The sequence below is a fragment of the Aythya marila genome (assembly GCF_965140915.1).
Source record: "Aythya marila genome assembly, chromosome: 2".
Classification (NCBI taxonomy): Eukaryota; Metazoa; Chordata; class Aves; order Anseriformes; family Anatidae; genus Aythya; species Aythya marila.
The window spans coordinates 62,010,749-62,030,594 of NC_139043.1; the positions used below are offsets into that span (position 1 = coordinate 62,010,749).

Here is a 19,846-nt window from a genome sequence, read left to right on the forward strand (position 1 = left end):
TTGAAAATGCAGGAAAGGGGAAAAGACGTGAATTCTAAATGCACAAATCTCATGAATTGCAAAGGTGTGGTCCCCAACAAGAACCTCAGAGTGTGACCCTGGATGGGTAGTTTTTTGGACTGCAATACAAACTGCTGGGAATTTCTGAAGACCTTGTCTTTTATTGCTGGAAGACACTCATACACTATTCTGTTGTCTCATGAAGTTTTGCCTTTAGCTGTGTAGTTAAAGAAATGTAATGCTGGTGACACTTAAAGTGGAGGTGGAGATGGGGAGGTGGAGAGCGAAGATGTCTGGATCCTGTTCTGGCTTTCTGACTTAATGTGCAGTTATGGTCATTTTGTTCGGCTGTGCTTACTTTGTTGATAAGCTCTGGAGCAGAGATCTGCTCCTATCATGTGCTGAGGTGATGTATGATGTTACAGGACCCTGATCCCAGCTGCAGTCTCTGCAGTTGTGCTAACACAAACGAGTGTAGGAGAAGAGCGTCTTCCTTTCACCACATAACAGTGCAGCAGGCTGCTGTCAGGGGAGATCAGGACTGAAGCAGGCCACAGAGGTCACTTTCCTCATGCTGGTAAACATCATTAAACACACTGAAAAAAGTATCTGTTCAGTCTGTAAGGGGTTGTGAGTGATGTGTCCTGAATGACTTGCACATACTAATGTGCTCCTCACAGTGGTGGGGAATACCCATTTGCGGTGAAATTTGGTGTCATCTTTCAGCAGGGCCTTCGCTTTAATCCCATTTCCTAGGGAGTGGGGAGAGCTTGAATTCAGGAGGCGGTGGCTGGTACCACCACTGAGAGCTGCTGCCTCCTCCCAAGCAGGGAGGACAAAAATTAGAGATTACAGGGATGAAGGAGTGCATTGGAGGCTACCACGTGCACTGCACAGTAAAGGAAAAAGGGACTTTTTGGGTTGAACTCATGTATTTTGTTCCTGACGAAATACTGTCATTTGCATCTGTCTAATGCAATTCGTGCTGAAGTCTTGGTTGTGTTGTACCAAGGGCAAGGCCTTGATGCTGGAAGTACTAAAACATATGTTTGGCTGCACTGTTGTGAATTGTACCATTAAAATTAAAGATATGCTTAAAATTAATAGGATTTCTGTCTCTCTACAGTGAAAGGTATGTGCCTTGGTGTTTGTGGGTTTATGTGAGTAAACAAAGAGACCTGTATTATTTTGCAGAAAATGGCTGCATAGGGGAATATCTTTTCCACCTTGAATTTAAAGGAACATTTAGTGTGCTGAACCATTTTTGTTATTGTACCCATAACATTTGTTTTTTCAAGGAAAACAGATAATCAGACGAGAACAAGGGAAATGAATCCGTTTTCTGCCCTCCCTTGACAGTGGTCTGAAATGTCTGCAAACCTCTCTCCTTGGGAAGTGGTGTCTCCTCCTTGAGGCCTAAGTATACAGTTCCTACTCAGGAAGAGAAGCAGTCACTGCAGACAGCAGGCCCGCAGCACTTAGCAGGGATTGCCTGCTTGCATCAGCTCCACCAGTTATAGGGAAGTTTGCAAATCGGCCGTGAGACATGAAGTTCCTGTCAAGAGTGCCAAAGGAGAAGGGGTAGCGTTTTCAGAAAGTGCCTCAGGATTTGTCTAGACCATGAGTTATGCACGTGTCTGAGCCTGTTCTCGAGTTCGGGCTGGCCCAACATGGGGCTGTCTGCCTGTAAGCATGGGTGCAGACATGCAGCTGGGAGCCTGTGCTCCCCAGTTTTGCTGAGGGAAAGAGCCGTTGGCCAGAGCTGGTCCAAACCCTTGCTCCTGTGGCTCATATGGAGTGAGCATGGCTTTGTGGATGCTTGTGAGGATGCCCTGGCTGTGTGCAATATCTGGAAGAGAGCCAGCAGTGTGGGTGGTGGTGCGCAGAGTGCTTCAACTTGTGCTTCAGCCTGTCCTGCACCTCTCAGTGGGGATGTTGCCTAAGGGGCTTGAGTGCACCGGCCTCATTCATTTTAAATGGCTCTTTTTTTTTTTTTCTCCCAAGGTCATATGTACACATCTGAAAGCTGCATCCCAAATTCCCTGGGGGTAGCTTTTGCCATTGTCTGAAAATTTTTATTATTTTGGAGGACGATCCCACAGACTTCTTGCAGGAACTTCAGGAGACTCTGAGCTACTCAGGGAGGAGGACTCAGTGAGAGTTACTAATGAGCATCATAGAGGTACTGTGATGAATAATGGTCAAAAATGAATGTTTTCAGGATTATCCATTAATGATAGTTCATACTTCTACCAAATCTGTCCTTGTGGCTTTTACAATCTCTCTCCGTATAAGCTTTTTTGGTTAAATGACAATTTAAGCATCATTTTTGCTATCCAGCATAAATACTCAATATTCTCAGGATATCAGAAATGCATTTACATAAAAAAGTGTGTGTGTGTTTGGGGGGGGGGGGATTTTGCATCGGAAATCAAGCCCCCTGAGAATCTACATCTGCGAGGTCTTCCACAGCTGACAGGCAAGTTGTGGGCTCGCAATACTGTTGATGGGTGTAGCCCTGAAGAAATGAAGTGGATTCCTGATTTTTTTCCTCCAAGCCAAATCCAGGTTGAAAAGAGCCATCCTCCTGGTGGCTGCTGTGAGCCGGCTGGAGCCCAGTGGGGAACCCTTTAGAAAGTTGGCTGCAGCTTCCAAGCTGTGGTTTGGCACTCATCCTCTCTAAGATCCCTGCCAAATATTCAGATTTATTTTTAGTGTTTTTTTCTTTTTCTTTTTCTTTTCATGTTGGCATTTTATTTAACTGTACCACATGAGTTTAAGGCCGTTAGTTTGATATATTTTGTCACCAGACTGGGTTATTTTGTGCAGGGGTCTTTGATGGAAGGTAAAAATACGAGGTGTGTGTGGAAGGTGAACAAATTGTGTTGAGAGTGGGTTGCAGTAAAGGCAACATGGGGCAGCAACACCAGTATAAGCTCTGGTTACTGTATCTGTCCTGTACAGGAATTTGACATCACCTTTGCAAGCAAAGTTCAAGAAGAGACCTTTGGATCCCACTGGCAAAATGTGGGAGAGGGGAGAAACATGGGCAACCAACAAAACTTTCTGATCTACCCCCAGGCACATTGAAAAGTGAGTTCTTCACTGTCAGGCTCTGTGAGGGCAGGTGATGAGTCCAGGGTGATGCTCCAGCACTTCCCTAAGTTTTCCTTTCCTAGGGAGCTTGAGATTTCAGCGCAAAGCCTTTACCGAGTGCTCACTGGTGAGTTGCGTCAGCTGTGGCAGCATTGTTCTGGATTAGCCTGACCACTTTTAAAAAATACATATTTTTCCAACACTAATAAAAGCCTTAGCCGAGGTTTTGCGATGTTCTCTCCCTTTCTGTGTATGTGTGTGCCTGAGCACTAAATTAAAAAAAAATAATAAAAATCCCAGATGTGAATCTATAAACCATCTGTTTAAAATTGTGCAGGACTATAATTAAAAGTTATTTATTATGAATCTTGGGATCCTATTATGGATTTTGACTGACTCCCAGGTTTCTGATTTAGCAAATGGTTTATGTATTTATGAGCCATGTGTCTCTTCCGCACTTCTCAGTGCCAGAGTGCATGTCCTTTAAACAAAAGGAAAAAATCCCCTACCCTCCCATAACTGTTGGCTTCTGAATGTTGCCGTCTAAGAAGTTTTCTCTTAAGAACAGCAAAAATCAAAGTATCTGAGAGCTTTCAACAACTCCGTAGACACTGTTGACAACGCAGAGGGAGGTTTGGTAATACAGCTCTCCTTCGTGCAGCTACTTAGCAACTATCTAATGTATGGCGGGGACAAGTATTGAAATGATATGAATACTGGGAGTAGTAGGGGATGCATTTGGAAGGAAAGGATTTGTTGCTAAAGTCCATTTGCTTTCACACTCCCCTCTGCCCTTGTGAAATGGGAGGGAAGGAGGCAGCAAAATTGAAATAAGCAGATGGACAGTACGCATTAAGAGCAGTGTTTTGGATGACAGGGTGAAAAAAAAAAAAAAAAAAAAAAAAAGCTCCTGGTGACAATTGCTCTTTGTTTAAGCCTTGTACTTTTACACCCCATGGGCCTGTGAGATCTGCGGTGGATAATGCCTTACTGCAATAGACTAAACAATGATTTACCAGCCCTGTTTTATCTGCTGCTGCTGTCCTATGATGGATCAGCATGGTATTAACCCTTTTCTCCACATCTTCTGGCATATTTTTTCATGTTTTTCTTGCATAGTGTGTTAGACACCTTAGGCTGGCATCTGACACAGACAGTTTCTGAGCTGTCTGGGGCTCCCCTGCAACAACAGCTTAGATAGGAGGAGGAACATCAGCTTTGTGATTACCACCCTGCTTCAGGGCTTAGCTGTCCTTCTTATGGTGGCAAAGGATTGGCTCTGTTTTACCTGGGATACACAGAGCTGTTCTTACAGGCAGGATGCTGCAGCTTCTTCTCCAAAGGACAGAGCTGATCCTGCTTTTTTTTTTTCCTTTTTTTTTTTTTTTCCTTTTTTTTTTTTTTTTTTTTGTTTCCTTTCTTTCTTAAAAGAAACCTGGGGTAAGTGTAGAACCTTGTCTTGTCTACACCTTTCAGCACTATGCTGTAGCGACTCACTGTTGAAATGGTGATCCAGGTTCAGTGCCTGCCACCTCTGGAGGCAATTCAAAGACTCATCTCCCACTTTTCCCACAAGTATCTTTGCTGTCAGGACCCATGGCCTTTGAGAGTGTGAGGGACAAGACCCTCTTCTGCTGAAGCTGGGCCACTGAGCAGCAAGTAATTCTAGGTCTACTGGGATATAAATGTGTAGCCTACTGCTAAAGGCACACTCTGAGGGGTGAGGACCCTTCAGTTCCCAGTGCTGACCCTTGGGCAACTAATGTGCTTTTTGTGGAACAGCTGTTTGATATAAAACCGTCCTCAGCACCAGGTCATGAACTACAAAATCATCTGTTCTGAGTTTGGGGTTTAGCCACTGGCGCTGCTGATGATAAGGGAAAAAGAGCGAGATCCAAATTTGGCTGCCCACCCTTGGTTGGCTCAATGGTACCAAACTTGGCAGAGATAATTTCTTATTGAAGTAATCTAGGCCAAATAGGAGACTTCTAGTTCAGAATGCTGTCTAGTAAATACCACCTGTTTAAATATACATGTATGTGTTAGGGCCATCCTTAGGAAGATTTCCTGTCAAGAAATGATCATGTCAGGATGTACCTGAGGGCAGAGGGAGGCCAGGCTTAGGAGAAAAGGGGAGAAGCTAGCTCAGAATTCAGGCTGCAGGAGATGTTTTTCCCAGAAGTCCAGCAGCAAGCCTGCCAGAGTTGAGAAGCATTTGGACAATGTTCTCAGACATATGGTTTAATTTTTAGGTAGTTCTGCATGGAGCCAGGAATTGGACCTGACAATCCTTGTAGGTCCCTGCAAGCTTGGAATATTCTACAATTTTAGGAGGTCCCTGTGAGTCAGGGAACAAAAAGCAATACGGAGCTGTTTTACTCCTTATTCCTCTTTTTGCCATCCTCAATGGAGATTTCATCCTGAGGAAGGCTGAAGGGCAGTTGCCTGACAAGCCCCACAACGTGGGTTCTACCCAGCTCGTTTGGCCCAGAGGGACACTGTGTATTACATATCCCATGTGTCCATGACATGTCCCAGCTAGGTAAATCATGTTTTCCAAAGGAGTATACTACAAACATGATTTTGCTTTTCCTTCAGACCACTTTCACCATGCAGAAGACTGTCCTGCAGGTAAAGGTAGTAGGGTCACTAGGCTTATTAAATCTCTTATTGAACAAATTCTTGTTAAAGAGAGTCAGATCTTAGCAACACCCTTCAAAATACAGACTGTGTGTAGTAGATTAAGTAAAGTTGTTTCTGCTGTCCTTCAGCAGGCTGACATAAGGCAAAATCAGGGGCACTACGTTCATATAAGAAAACCAGAATTTCACCCTGTGCTCTAGAAAGAAGTTGCTGAGCCAGTCTTGCTGATGTGGCTGCCTTGTGCCAACCCAAAACTAGAGCACTGTCATAAATTCAGCTTAACTAGCCTGTTAAATTGCATTTATGGTTGCTCTGCAATGCTGGAGTGATGCAAAGCAACCAGCATGTGTTGGTGACTAACAGTGACCTGTCTCTTTACAGTAGTTGTTCATGTTGCTGCAGCTGCTCTTCAGCCAAGCAGCAATTTAAGGCTAGATTCTCATTTACTGATTTCACACCAGCTTGGCTAGAGTTATTCCTCATTTACACTGATAAGATTGAAGAGCCTTTATAGCTCCCGTCAGATCAGGCAGTGACTTTGAAGAAAATAAAACCTCTGATTTTAGACAAAGGGCTGGAGTGTAATAAAAGCTGTGTATTATCCTTCACAGGCACCTTGAATGAGGCCACAGGGAGCAGAAGAAAAGGACTGGAAAGCATGGTTTAGTTTTATGATTTACATTTTTCTATCCCTTTAATTTTTTGGTCTCTAATTAAGTCACAAGATGGGGTAAGGTGGGTGCTTGCATCTAGTAATGGCCACCTGTGTCACTTAATGAACTGAGCTACTAATTATAGGTGGAGGTCACTTCAGAGGGTTACTTTCAGTCAGGAATTTCAGGAAGCAAAATTTGACTTTAAAAATAACAACAACAAAACAAAGTATTTGTTTTCTGCCTTTTTTTTTTTTTTTTTTTTTTAAATGGTAGGGTTATCCAGAATGGTTGATGCTATGGGATAAAGCCAAGCTATAAATGTAATGTTTCTTGTGCTTGTTGTCATACAAACTATATTGATGTTTCTTAATATGATCAATGTGCTCTTTGGCCTTCATAATTACTGGCTTTTTGCCATAGAAAAAATGATACTATAATGTACAGTGATTCTACCTGCTTGTATTGTTTCATTGATTCTAAGCATTTTGGGGAGGAAGAGATGAATTACAGTGTTTTATAGTACAGTAATAGCCACCTCTTTTGAAGGGCCTCTGGATAGTCAGGTAATACTACTAGCTAAAAATGATTTTCAGTGCTGCTAGAGAGTTTTGTTTTCTCTGAGGTTTCTTTTCTTCATCTGTCTGTCCTTATGTCAGCATGAAAAATGACTCCTGAACTCTGTAGTTCATGGGGTAACACCTCGAGTATGTTTTAACAAGCACATCACGTAGCTAGCTGTCTGTTTAAGTAAAGTGGACTTCTTCAATAGGACACGTTTTCTGTACTATGATGTGTAGTGATTATGAATTGCTGTTTTAGCAGGTTTTAAACTTCATTCACTTGTGCTCCTGAATAATTCAGAAGCTGTCTTCTACTGCATTCCTTCAAGGGCAGAAAGGTGTTTTCAATCACAGACTTCTCCTGAAGCAAGAGAACAGATTGTTAGGCTCACATATTATTTTCTGAGTTGCAAGAAACTGAACAGTGGATTTGGTTTATATATATCTTTTTTTCTCTTTTCTTTTTTTTTTTTTTTTTTTATTCCTCCAGAATAAGGAAGTGACATGCAAAAGAGAGAAGTGTCCCATGCTTTCCAAGGAGTGTGCTCTTGTCATTAAGCAGAGAGGAGCTTGCTGTGAACGCTGCAAAGGTGTGGTTCTCTTCTTATTATTTCTCTCTTTTAAAAAATGTTATCAGTTCAAATTTATGTTGCCAGAGACAGGACAAATTTGGAAGCTTCTCAGCTGGACACCAAAAACTTCAGAAAGACAATAACCACAGTTATAATCCATATATTTAAAAAGCTGATGGAGATTCATAAATTCACATATTCACCTCATGATTATTAGTTCTTGTGCAATGGCAATCCTTTAGAAATCCATATTGACTGTACTTTGCTGGTATGTTGTCAGTCTTTTGAGTGATATCTCCTGCTCTAACTTTATCTATTGGAAATATTTTAGTTCAAAATCAAACTGATTATAATTACAAGTACGGAAGAATTCCTCATGTGGTATGTAAGAGGAATCATGCTTGCTATTAACAAAAATCATAATATTTATCCAGATTATTTCTATTTTTCTAGATACAAGCAAACCAAATTCTAATACTTCTAGTAAATATTTCCTGATTCAAATAATAATATTGTGGATATTTTTGTTAAAGCCAAAGTGGGCTGCAATCCAAGCATTATGTATCTATTTCTTGACAAACACTGTATCTTGAAAGCTCTTTAGAATGAGCTAATTATCGGATATCATTTAATAAACAACTTAATTGTTTGAACATGTATGGTATGCAATTACTATATTAATTCACATGAAAAAATGTGCAAGTAGATTAAGCTGTGAAACAGTCTCTGTATACTGAAAAATCATTTTTTTTTTTTTTTAATACTGATTAAGTAAGTAATCAGTAAGTAATATTCTATAAAACACTAATTTTGCTGAGAGACTGCTTACACTGTCCATGAGGTTGAAAATGCTGGAGTCAGTCAGCTTTACTTTTCTTTATTTTTCTCTGTTGTGTAATTCTGCAGTGGTGATAGAGTGGTTTTGGGAGGGAGATGGGGTTGGATAAATTGTTGGGAAATGCAAGCGTTTATTGTCTTCCCTGGAGAAATACAAATGCAGGAAAACAGATTATGCTTAAATTCACGTGGAAGAGACATGATGGATATGTGTTTTTCCTGGATGGCTGCAGAGGTGTGCTAACTGGGCTTTGCTTTGCTTCTGTGCTGCAGCTTTCGAATATTATCAGCAAATCTCAGTCCAAAGATTTGTCTAAAATTCTGACACTTGAAAGAAACTGAAATTAAATGGAAAAAAGGAGAAAAAAAAAAAAAGCATTTTGTTTCACAGAATTTTTAGTTATTTTTCATATAAATATAACTTAATAAAATAAGTTGTATTTAGTATCAGGTTTATAGCAAATTATGCCTAAATATTGTTTGATTGTGCTGGAGATTTATTCTTCATTTTAATAAAGGAATGTGTAGTTTGTAAATTGCCTGAAAGCTTTGTATATGTGCATATGCATGTGTGCATTTATGAATACAAAATGATTCTGCATTAAACAAATGTCAGTGTTCCAAAGTTGAGGATACAGGTTTTAGTTTGTATGGGCTATTACCATTAGATAGACATAATTCAGATTCCTTGTAAGATTTTCAGTTTATACTGAATTGGGGTGAGCACCTACAGAACATTTCTAATAGGCTTGAGCCTGGTATCTGCAGATTGGTATGTCTGACATCTCTAACAGGAAAAATAATAAAATTGATACAAAAAATAGTTAGGAGGTGAATGGGTAATTGTGATGTAAGTGGGAAGTGCTATGTCTTATAGAACTGTTAGAGCCCTTTGAAGGGGTCAGTTAAGGATACAGACAGCTGATGTCTTCCTAGGTTTCTAATAGGTATCCAACAATGTTCCTCACCAAAAGCTCCTAAAGAAACTAAGCAATCTAAAGTTTGTAGAGAAACTTTTTTTTTTTTTTTTTTTATATCCTTTCTGAGAAGTAAAGCTAAATATGCACTTGTATGACTACATCAGTCCCAACACCACACACTGTCATTGGATTGCCTGGTACCCTAGGAAAAGACTGATGGAACCACCTTCACTCACCTTCACTCTGAGGAAGTTTCTTGCTCTCCTGCTCTTCTGAACACTGCTGAAGTTTCTGTTCTGTGCAAAAATCTGAAACAAGTGTCCTCTGGGAAGTATCTGGGGAATGAAGGGTGTGAACACCAGCCTGGCTGCATAGTGCTTCAGCTCCTTTTGGTGTCCCAACAGCTCTCTGGCACTCCCGGTGTGGAGTTCAGCTGCAGCTGAGACTTGGCCCTGCAGCATTTGTTCTCAGTTACTATTTTGTCAGGCTGCCAAAATGCCCATAGGGAATACAGGCAGGAAAAAGGAAACAGTGATTTTTACTGGTTGCATTTCATCTAAACCCGAACAAAACATTGCAAAGAAAAGACACCAGAACCTGATTTTTTTTTTTTTTTCTTTTTTCTTTTTTTTTCTTGGCTTAGTTCCCAAAACCCAGAAAGGCTTGATCAGGCCTTACGGGTTATTGCCAGTTCCCTTTGATAGCTTCAGGTCTTCCTACCTTGTGAAGAAATGAATGAATGAGTGAATGAATGAGTGGCTGCTGTCATCTGAGTACAACATTAGGAGGATAACATCAAGACCAAAGGGTATGTTTCCAGAATTGGTTAGTGTAGGAAGGAAACCACCATGCATGAGTCATTTGTGACACTGCTGCCAGGATATTTTATTCTATTATGGGGAAGGCATGAAGACTGAGTATGTAGGACCAGTGTTTCTGATAGTATAGAGCATTCTGGAATTAAGAAATACCATATGCCTGCAGCGGTGCATCCAGCTGAGCTTGTGTTTACAGCTTTGCACGCAGGAGAGCTTGAATTGTTGCTAGAGAATTTCTGCAAATTATTGCATGCTGAGCATAAATCCTTTGCTCCCTTTTGGGTATTTTTATGTGAGTTAGATAACTTCTAGCACTTTGTTCCTTTCTGTGAAGAAATCAAAAGGAAAGAAAACAGCAGCAAGTATGGCTTTTGCAATCAGAACAAAAAACAGAATGACATTCACTGTGATGGAAAAACATGTTACCCGTAACATATTAAGAGATTTGGCTTTCTTAATGTTTTAATCCTCCAGACCAGCAATGTGTTTTGACACTATTCCTGACATTCAGCACAGAGTACCTTAGATAGTGAAGTCTGTGGAGCAGGGCACTCTTTCACTGTGTGTTTGTGCAAAGTCTAGAACAGAAAAATGTGGGCCCATGAGTACGGCTCCCTGTTGCAAGGAGAATGCAAACAACTCAGCAAAATAGTGAAAGCTTTCAGTGAAATTATTCTTCTGACAGATACTTACTGTAGTTTATAAAACATACTATATACCTCTAGTATACCACTCACTTTAAAAGTATTAAAATATTAGGCCCTCTTATTACTTTAGCATACGATAAATAGGCCACTTTTCATCTTTAATTTTATTAAATATGTTTAATGAAAACATATGAGGTCATTCAGATTATAGAGATAGATTTGGCAACGTTTAGTTACTTAGTTGGATGGAGACCTGTCACTTGGATATAGAGCTCTCTGTACCTCCAATAAGTTGTTTTCTTCTCTGAAGAAGTGGCATTACCAGCTCAGGGCTGGATAAAGCTTGCATTTTTAAAACTGTGTACCATTGTTTACTCTTATCCTAAGAATGTGAATCTTCCATGGATGTGCAAAGACAAAACCAGCGGGTATTTGTTACAATAAGTATGATTTGTTGTTCTGAAGTTTCTTTCAGTTCTTGTATAGAAATTGGCTTTTTATTTTTGTTTTGTAAGTTAATGAAGTTAGAGGTTCACAAGCTATCCTCCATTGATCTGGTGTCTACCAGAGAATGGAGTCACAGCCCAGGCAACAACAGGGCTAGTTCTCTGGGCTATCAAATATCCAAAGCTATCATGTTTAATTGTGCATTTCTTGGAAAGGATATCAAATATTATGCTTGAGGATTGCAGCCAATTTCAACTATCAGGGCTGGCTTGCAAGGGAAGTTAGAGAAAGGTTATGAGTTTATCACTTTTCTGGCTACTCTACTAGTGCCCTGAAGGTGCCATATGTTTGACATTTAGTTCACCTGTGGACATTTTCAGTATGAGAGAGGTGATATCAGTTTGGTGCCCTGTTGAAAGCATCACCAGAGAAGCTTTGTGTGGGACACTATAACTTACAGCAAATCATTCTATGTGTTAAGACAGCCTCTTAGAGATAAGGATGCAACCTAATCCATGGATGAAAGGGTATAGGCTGGGAAGATAGTCATATATTGTCTTACTAAAATCTTTGTCACTTTTATCTGAATAACCTAGTACCGGCAGAAACTCATTATGGAAAGTGATGGTTTAGGGACCTAATCAAGTCTAGCTGTTCTCGTGGCCTTTCACGTTACTTCTCAGTCTTTTGCTAATGTGATCTGGCTCTGAGCCAGGAGGCTAGTTTCTTGAGGCTAGGGTTATACGTTCACCTCAGCACTGACTGTTTCTAACTCTGCATTTCAAGAAAAGACAGGGATTTTGTAGCAGTGACAGATGGCTTCTGAGGACCTCTGTTTGTAGTGTCAGCATTGGTTACTTCTGGTTATGCCTAAGAAAAGGTCTCTATTAAATCACAGGAAGTGGTGATTAAACTCTTCTTAAAAAGGTCTTAGCACATGTGTTTCATATCCCTTTGACATCTCATATACACTTTAGTGTTCAGTGATGCTTCAAATTTTATACTTTTTGTTACCTTGATTACTATAATTCTCCATTTATGTAAGATTTTTTTTATGAACTGTATTGTCATGTTGTCATAATTACTTTTGCAGTCAAGCATCAGTTGCCCAAACTTCTACTATCATAAAGAAGTTGTTCAGGACAATTGTATTAGAAAGTAGTATGAGATTTCTGTGGTAATATATGGATGCATTGATACCTTGTGTATGGCCATTGTGCCCAGTGCAGCAAAGTAGAAGGAAATAAAAGACCAGGAGGGAGGCTTTGCAGGCAATTGTCCTTTTGTATGACTTTGGTCTGGAACAACACAATAAATACTTTAGTAGACTATGACTGGAGTAAGAATTTATTTTACTGTTTAACTTTGAAATTGTAAGGTGTACTGATTGTAAACAGTTTTGCTGGTGTGAGGAAATCAGATATTTGTATTATTTATTTATTTTTATTTATTTATAATTCATGACACCATTCACAGCCATAAGAAGTCACAGTTTTCCAGTTGCCAGGCTTGCCAATTACATTAGGTACTGGATCAGAAGTGAACAGCAGCTCTAGTTATATGGTATTTTGGATTGCAAAGTTCTTATCACAGAACTGTAGGGGTTGGAAGGGACCTCGAAGGATCATCGGGTCCAACCCCCCTGCCAAAGCAGGTTCCTCAGAGAAGGCTGCCCAGGTAGGTGTCCAGATGGGCCTTAAATATCTCCAGAGAAAGAGACTCCACAACCTCCCTAGGCAGCCTGTTCCAATGCTCTGTCACCTTCACTGTGAAGAAGTTCTTTTGCATGTCAGTGTGGAACTTCCTGTGCTCTAACTTGTAGCCATTGCCCCTTGTCCTATCCCCACAAACCACGGAGAAGAGGTTGGCTACATCCTTCTGTCCCCCACCCCTCAGATATTTATATACACATTGATGAGATCCCCTCTCAGTCTACTCTTCTCCTGGCTGAACAGACCCAGGTCTCTCAGCCTTTCCTCATAAGGAAGATGCTCCAGGCCCCGTATCATCTTTGTGGCCCTCCGCTGGACTCTTTGCAGGAGATTCCTGTCTTTCTTGTACTGGGGAGCCCAGAAGTGGACACAGTACTCCAGGTGAGGCCTGACCAGGGCAGAGTAGAGGGGGAGGATCACCTCCCTTGACCTGCTGGCCACGCTCCTTTTAATGCACGCCAGGATCCCATTAGCCCTCTTGGCCACCAGGGCACACTGCTGGCTCATGGTCAACCTGTCATCCACCAGGACCCCCAGGTCCTTCTCCGCAGAGCTCCTCTCCAGCAGGTCATCCCCCAGCCTGTACTGATACTTCGGGTTGTTTCTTCCCAGGTGCAGGACTCTACACTTGCTCTTGTTAAATCTCATTTGGTTTCTTCCTGCCCATCTCTCCAGTTGGTCCAGGTCTTGCTGAATGGTAGCACAACCTTCTGGCGTGTCAGCCACTCCTCCCAGCTTTGTGTCATCGGCGTACTTGCTGAGGGCAGACGCTATTCCCTCATCAAGGTCGTTGATGAAGATCTTGAACAAGACCAGACCCAGCACCAACCCCTGGGGAACACCACTAGTCACAGGCCTCCAGCCAGACTCTGCTCTGCCAATCACCACCCTCTGAGCTCGGCCAGTCAGCCAGTTCTCAACCCACCTTACTGTCCACTCGTCTATCCCACACTTTCTCAGCTTTGCTAGTAGGATGTCATGGGAGACAGTATCAAAAGCCTTCCTAAAATCAAGGTAGATGACATCCACCGCTCTCCCCCCATCTACCCAGCTGGTGATGCCATCATAGAAGGCAACGAGGTTGGTTGAGCATGACTTCCCCTTGGTGAATCCATGCTGACTACTCCTCATAACCTTCTTCTCTTCCAATTACTTGGAGATGGCATCCAGAACAAGCTGCTCCAATACCTTTCCAGGGACAGAGGTGAGACTGACTGGCCTGTAGTTTCCCAGATCCTCCTTCCTGCCCTTCTTGAAAACCAGAGTGACATTGGCTATCCTCCAGTCTTCAGGCACCTCACCCATTCTCCAGGACCTTTCAAAGATGATAGAGAGCAGTTCAGCGATCACCTCTGCCAGCTCCCTTAGCACATGTGGATGCATCCCATTGGGACCCATGGATTTGTGTGTGGTGAGCCCACTCAGATCCACTTATGGATCCTACAGAATGAATTCTCCCCTCTTCCCTCCCCCCCCATTGGAATGGGCATCGCTCATTCCAATGGCCTTTTTACACTGCTGTGTTGAATGCCCTTTATACGGCGCCTGTGCCTCACAACTATTGGGCATGATAATTGCAATGTGTCAGCTACGAATAGATTTGATTGTTTGCAGTTACAGAGGAAAGAGTTTGATTTTATCTGTTTAGAGTGAGACTTAAATAGCATGAGATTTTGTATATATTTTCATGCCTCAGTGTTGACAAAGGAAGACCAGGATTACCCAATATGAAGTTTAATTTTCTAGTAGCTTTACTAGAAGCTTGTCAATGGCTTTACCATCATTAAGAGATGTGAAAAAAAATATCGTGTATATGTGATTCACAGTTCTGTTATTTTGCCCAACAGATCTAATACTGCATAATGTGCAAGTTATTGTTTGTTTTTGTTTTGTTCATATTTGCTTTTTTTTTTTTTTTTTTTTTTTTTTTTTGCTTGGCTAGAACTGGTATTTAGTGCTAGCATGCCTGGATCCTTCCTGAGGATTAATTTATCAAAAACTAAATAAAACATGTCTTCTGACTGTTTTCTTTTTCCTGGTGTTTATTTTTGATGCCAATAGAAAGGTTACTTTTTAAATAGAAAGCGGAGGGAAAGCAAGAAAAAAAAAAAAACTAATAGGAGAAGAAAGATGCTGAAAAAATGAGGGATGGGGAGCAAGTCTATTGTGCACCGATTTATTATTTTGTCTTGGGAGAATACGGAAATGTCTATAAAATTCTCATTAGCCTAAAATAAGCAAAAATCTCTTCTGGAATCTTATTAGGCAACGTCAAATTGAGTAATAAAAGCTTGTTTTTAATGAACTCCTGAGGACACTGTTTGAGTTTTAGCACTACTAAACTGTCTTTTTCCAGTCACTTTCCCTCTTTTTCATGATACTGCTCTGTGCTTGGGTGTCTGGGGAAGAAAGAGGATCATTTAAAAACATTACAGGATCTGGAATGATAAATTACTTCCTGATTGTCAACTTGCCCACATGACAATAATGAAATCTGCTGTAATTTGCATCTTTTTTTTTTTTTTTTTTTTTTTTAACTTCAGTCCAAATCCATGTGAGGATGCTTAATTTGGAATTAAATTGCTCTCTTTCAAATTAAATTAGCCAAATGTTTGTTAATAATGTTTGAAACTAGGGTGTAAAAAGAAGGTATACACAACATTGAACCAAAGTGGTTAAATTAGTAAATTAGACGAGATTAAACTTTAGAATTAGAACGATTTTATGGTAATTTATTTTGCAGGAATGACTCAAGTCTAGAGGGTCATTTTGCCTTTATGGGGTGACTAGAAGGTAATTAGCAATTTGCACTTGCATATCCAACAATTGACCAACTTCAAAGTATTTGGTGGTTTGGTTTGATTCAGATAAGCAACTTTCAGGTTGCATGTTTATCCAGGACTTATCTGAACTATTTGGGTTGAAGTTGGTAATAGGAACAAAACCTACAACTAACTGAAAGTTAATATTTTACATTAATAAAACACCATTTGTTCTAAAATAAAGAAGTTTGAAAGACTAAAAATTAAGGACATGCTCTTTGACTGATATGAATCACATTAACTCCATTAATATTGCTATGGACCAGCAATATTTAACTTTGTTCCATGTGTAGAATCCTAAAGGTTTTCCTGACTGTGTATATGTCATGAGATCAAAATTACCTATTCATGTTGGCTTTTGGAGTTCCCTTCTTGAACACCTTCCACCTAGCCTTTCACTTAAATGTTTTTATGTAAGTGTTCAGACTGAACTAAGTGCTAGGCATTTAAGTTATTGTGCTAGACTCTGTTCTTTCTTGATTTATTATTTTCCCCTGCTCTCCCTTTCAAATGGTAGATGGAGACAGTAAGTTAATGTAATAATATTTCCAAAGGGAATTAAAATGGCTTTTAGGAACTTTAAGTGTGTTCAGACATACTCTTGTAGAAACAGGCATCAGGGCCTTTGCTTAGGTCTTTGGATGTGAATCACGTAATGAGTGCTACTTTACAAGCCAAGCATGGTGGTGGACCTTTAACCACGGGTGAGCTAGGATGGCTTAACTAAGCTGGCACGTTGTGGCAGGAGGGTTTCACTCAGCTGAATTTGGGTGAGGCTCATAGACTTCCATGCTATAATTAGGTGGGTTAGAAAAGACCACGTAGATGTTTGCAAGTATCTGCTGAGAGTTTTGTACATTGAAAGTGAGGATCACAAGAACTAACTGGTATGTGGCTTTTGTTTCCTTTCCATTTTGAAGAATGGGTGGTGGATATAGCTTTGGTGTTTGCATCGGGCTGCTCTGACTCCCTTACTCAACCTATGTGCCTGTGCCAAAGCTCAGGAGCAGTCTTAGTATCCCTAGCTCTATGAAGACTTTTTGATCCTGGTTTCCTTTTCCAAATTTCATTTTTGCTGCCTGCAAGCTCTCCCTGCCTGCAAGATCTCCCTGCATCTGTTGTGCCATCCACCAATGCTGGGAACACATTTTATCATCAAAGGCTGGTGAGCAGGTGGAACTTGGGCTCCCCTTGTTGCTTTCCTCAGAGACATCGGCTGGTGCTGCAGGGCAGAGGATTTTGTAGCATAGCTCAGGCATGCACTTCAAGTGAAAGCTGTGAGACTGCATGGACACACCACCTTCATACTTTCTCAGCCAGACTAATCCTTGAACTGAGGATTTCAGTTTAATATGCACATCTGTACATACATATTAGCCCAGGGTCATTAACTTCCTTACAGAGAAAACACTTTACGTGAAAGAACGTAAGTGGTGAGCAAATATGAAAGGTATTTTGCAGTCAAAAATAGTTTCCAACCTGGACTGTGGCCCTGCATTGTGTTGAAGACTCCAGACCTACATGGTAAAACATGCTCATGGATGTTCAATAACACAGCTTGTTCCATTTTGAGTACTTGGAGGACAAGCATGTGTGTAAATTCTGTCTCGGACTGGGACCCGAACCTCTATATCACTTTTTTTTTTTTTTTTTTTTTTTTTTTTTTGCAAATTGAGGTTGCTAAAATGCTTTGAACGGATATTGTTTTTTGTCAGGTTTTGCAATGGGAAGGAAGTGAGACTATGACAAAATCAGTACAGAATCAATATTTTTCATAATGGGATTTTAAAATGCTTAAGAAGAGCATAGGGCTTCCAATTCCTCTTTTGGCATTTTGACTTGCATGTGTAAGAGCTGACTAAGAGCGTAATTAATATACTGAGAATCTAAACACTCTTTATTATTCAAAATTACTTCATGGAGGATTTTATACTTTAAAAAAGAAAAAAAAAGTGAGATTCAGATCTATATTTCAATATTTATCAAAGATTCAGTTGCCACAATCAGCTCCTGCAGCTCCTGATCAACTCTTTTAAATCAGCTTAGGTAAGTGAAATTGCTAAAGCACCTGCAAAACTCTAGTGTCCTTAGCACAGAAAAACTTCTGAATGCTGCAAATACTGAAGTACAAGCCTCCTTTTGTTTAAGGTCTTATCTGTAGGCTTAACTGTAAACAAACTTGTAAATAATCTTCATATACCAGGTTCTCTTTAAATTTTGGTTTAAATAAAAAATGATTTTGTTTGTATTTGAAGTTCCTCAGCAGTTTGAGGCTGTGACCCTGAAGCTTCCTTGCACACTGGGTTTGAGGATTCAGTGTTGTAGGACTGATAACTTGTCTTTATTTTCAGAGGGGTGCAAAATATAGTCCAAAGCAGTTCAGGACAGGGCACCCTGCGCATCAGACAATAGCTGTTAGAGGAGCTGCTAAGTTATAGGTAGGTTTATGTCTCCATGTCATCATTTGACTGATCTTATTTTTGTGTTTGAAGACTCTATGTATAAGTCTGTGTTTCAAAGTATCTGGCAAAACTCCTGTTGATTTAATGGGCTTTTTGAACAGGCCCATTTTAAATAAAATAAACTAGGAAAAAAAAAACACAACTTGTAGCGTTAAAAGAAAAACAGGCATATTTCCTGCAGAAAGAGGGGTATATATTGCTTTTAAAATTTTTGTTCAGAAACACTTTGTCTTTCCAAGAAATTAAGTTTTAATTGGAACAATTTTGCATTATTAAACAAACTTTCTTAATGAATACTTTATTTTTGACCTCAGTGCCAGGGAAGCTCATGGAGCAGATTCTATTGAGAGTCATCATGCAGCACTTGCAAGGCAAGCAGGCGATCAGGCCCAGTCAGCATGGGTTTATGAAAGGCAGGTCCTGCTTGACGAACCTGATCTCCTTCTATGACAAAGTGACGCGCTGGGTGGACGAGGGAAAGGCTGTGGATGTGGTCTACCTTGACTTCAGCAAGGCTTTTGACACTGTCTCCCACAGCATTCTCCTCAAGAAACTGGCTGCTCTTGACTTGGACTGGTGCACGCTTCGTTGAGTTAGAAACTGGCTGGATAGCTGGGCCCAAAGAGTCGTGGTGAATGGAGTCAAGTCCAGTTGGAGGCCAGTCACTAGTGGCGTTCCCCAGGGCTCGGTGCTGGGGCCGGTCCTCTTTAATGTCTTCATCAGTGATCTGGATGAGGGCATTGAGTGCACCCTCAGTAAGTTTGCAGATGACACCAAGTTAGGTGCGTGTGTCGATCTGCTTGAGGGTAGGAAGGCTCTGCAGGAGGATCTGGATAGGCTGCACCGATGGGCTGAGGTCAACTGCATGAAGTTCAACAAGGCCAAGTGCCGGGTCCTGCACCTGGGGCGCAATAACCCCAAGCAGAGCTACAGGCTGGGAGATGAGTGGTTGGAGAGCTGCCAGGCAGAGAAGGACCTGGGAGTGATGGTGGATAGTCGGCTGAATATGAGCCAGCAGTGTGCTCAGGTGGCCAAGAAGGCCAACGGCATCCTGGCTTGTATCAGAAACAGTGTGACCAGCAGGGCAAGGGAGGTGATCGTCCCCCTGTACTCAGCTCTGGTGAGGCCACACCTCGAGTACTGTGTTCAGTTTTGGGCCCCTCGCTACAAGAAGGACATCGAGGTGCTCAAGCAAGTCCAGAGAAGGGCGCCAAAGCTGGTGAGGGGCCTGGAGAACAAGTCCTACGAGGAGCAGCTGAGGGAGCTGGGCTTGTTCAGCCTGGAGAAGAGGAGGCTCAGGGGCGACCTTATTGCTCTCTACAGGTACCTTAAAGGAGGCTGTAGTGAGGTGGGGGTTGGCCTGTTCTCCCACGTGCCTGGTGACAGGATGAGGGGGAATGGGATAAAGTTGCGCCAGGGGAGTTTTAGGTTGGATGTTAGGAAGAACTTCTTTACTGAAAGGGTTGTTAGACATTGGAACAGGCTGCCCAGGGAAGTGGTGGAGTCACCATCCCTGGAAGTCTTTAAAAGACACTTAGATGTAGAGCTTAGGGATATGGTTTAGTGGAGGACTATTAGTGTTAGGTCAGAGGTTGGACTCGATGATCTTGAGGTCTCTTCCAACCTAGAAATTCTGCGATTCTGTGATTCACTT

General features: G+C 41.3%; 1 protein-coding gene across 2 annotated transcripts in view; it reads left to right on the forward strand.

The window, feature by feature from the left end:
- The window catches only part of BMPER (BMP binding endothelial regulator), a 155,398-nt gene that overhangs the window by 16,263 nt on the left and 119,289 nt on the right, over positions 1–19,846 (forward strand). The window contains exons 2-3 of one of the 2 annotated variants that reach the window (XM_082752318.1): positions 2,005–2,182; positions 7,446–7,545. In XM_082752318.1, the coding sequence (XP_082608444.1) occupies positions 2,168–2,182; positions 7,446–7,545 (115 nt within the window). In that variant the 5' untranslated portion in view covers positions 2,005–2,167. The remainder of the gene's footprint in view (positions 1–2,004; positions 2,183–7,445; positions 7,546–19,846) is intronic. The other variant, XM_082752317.1, reaches the window with a different exon arrangement.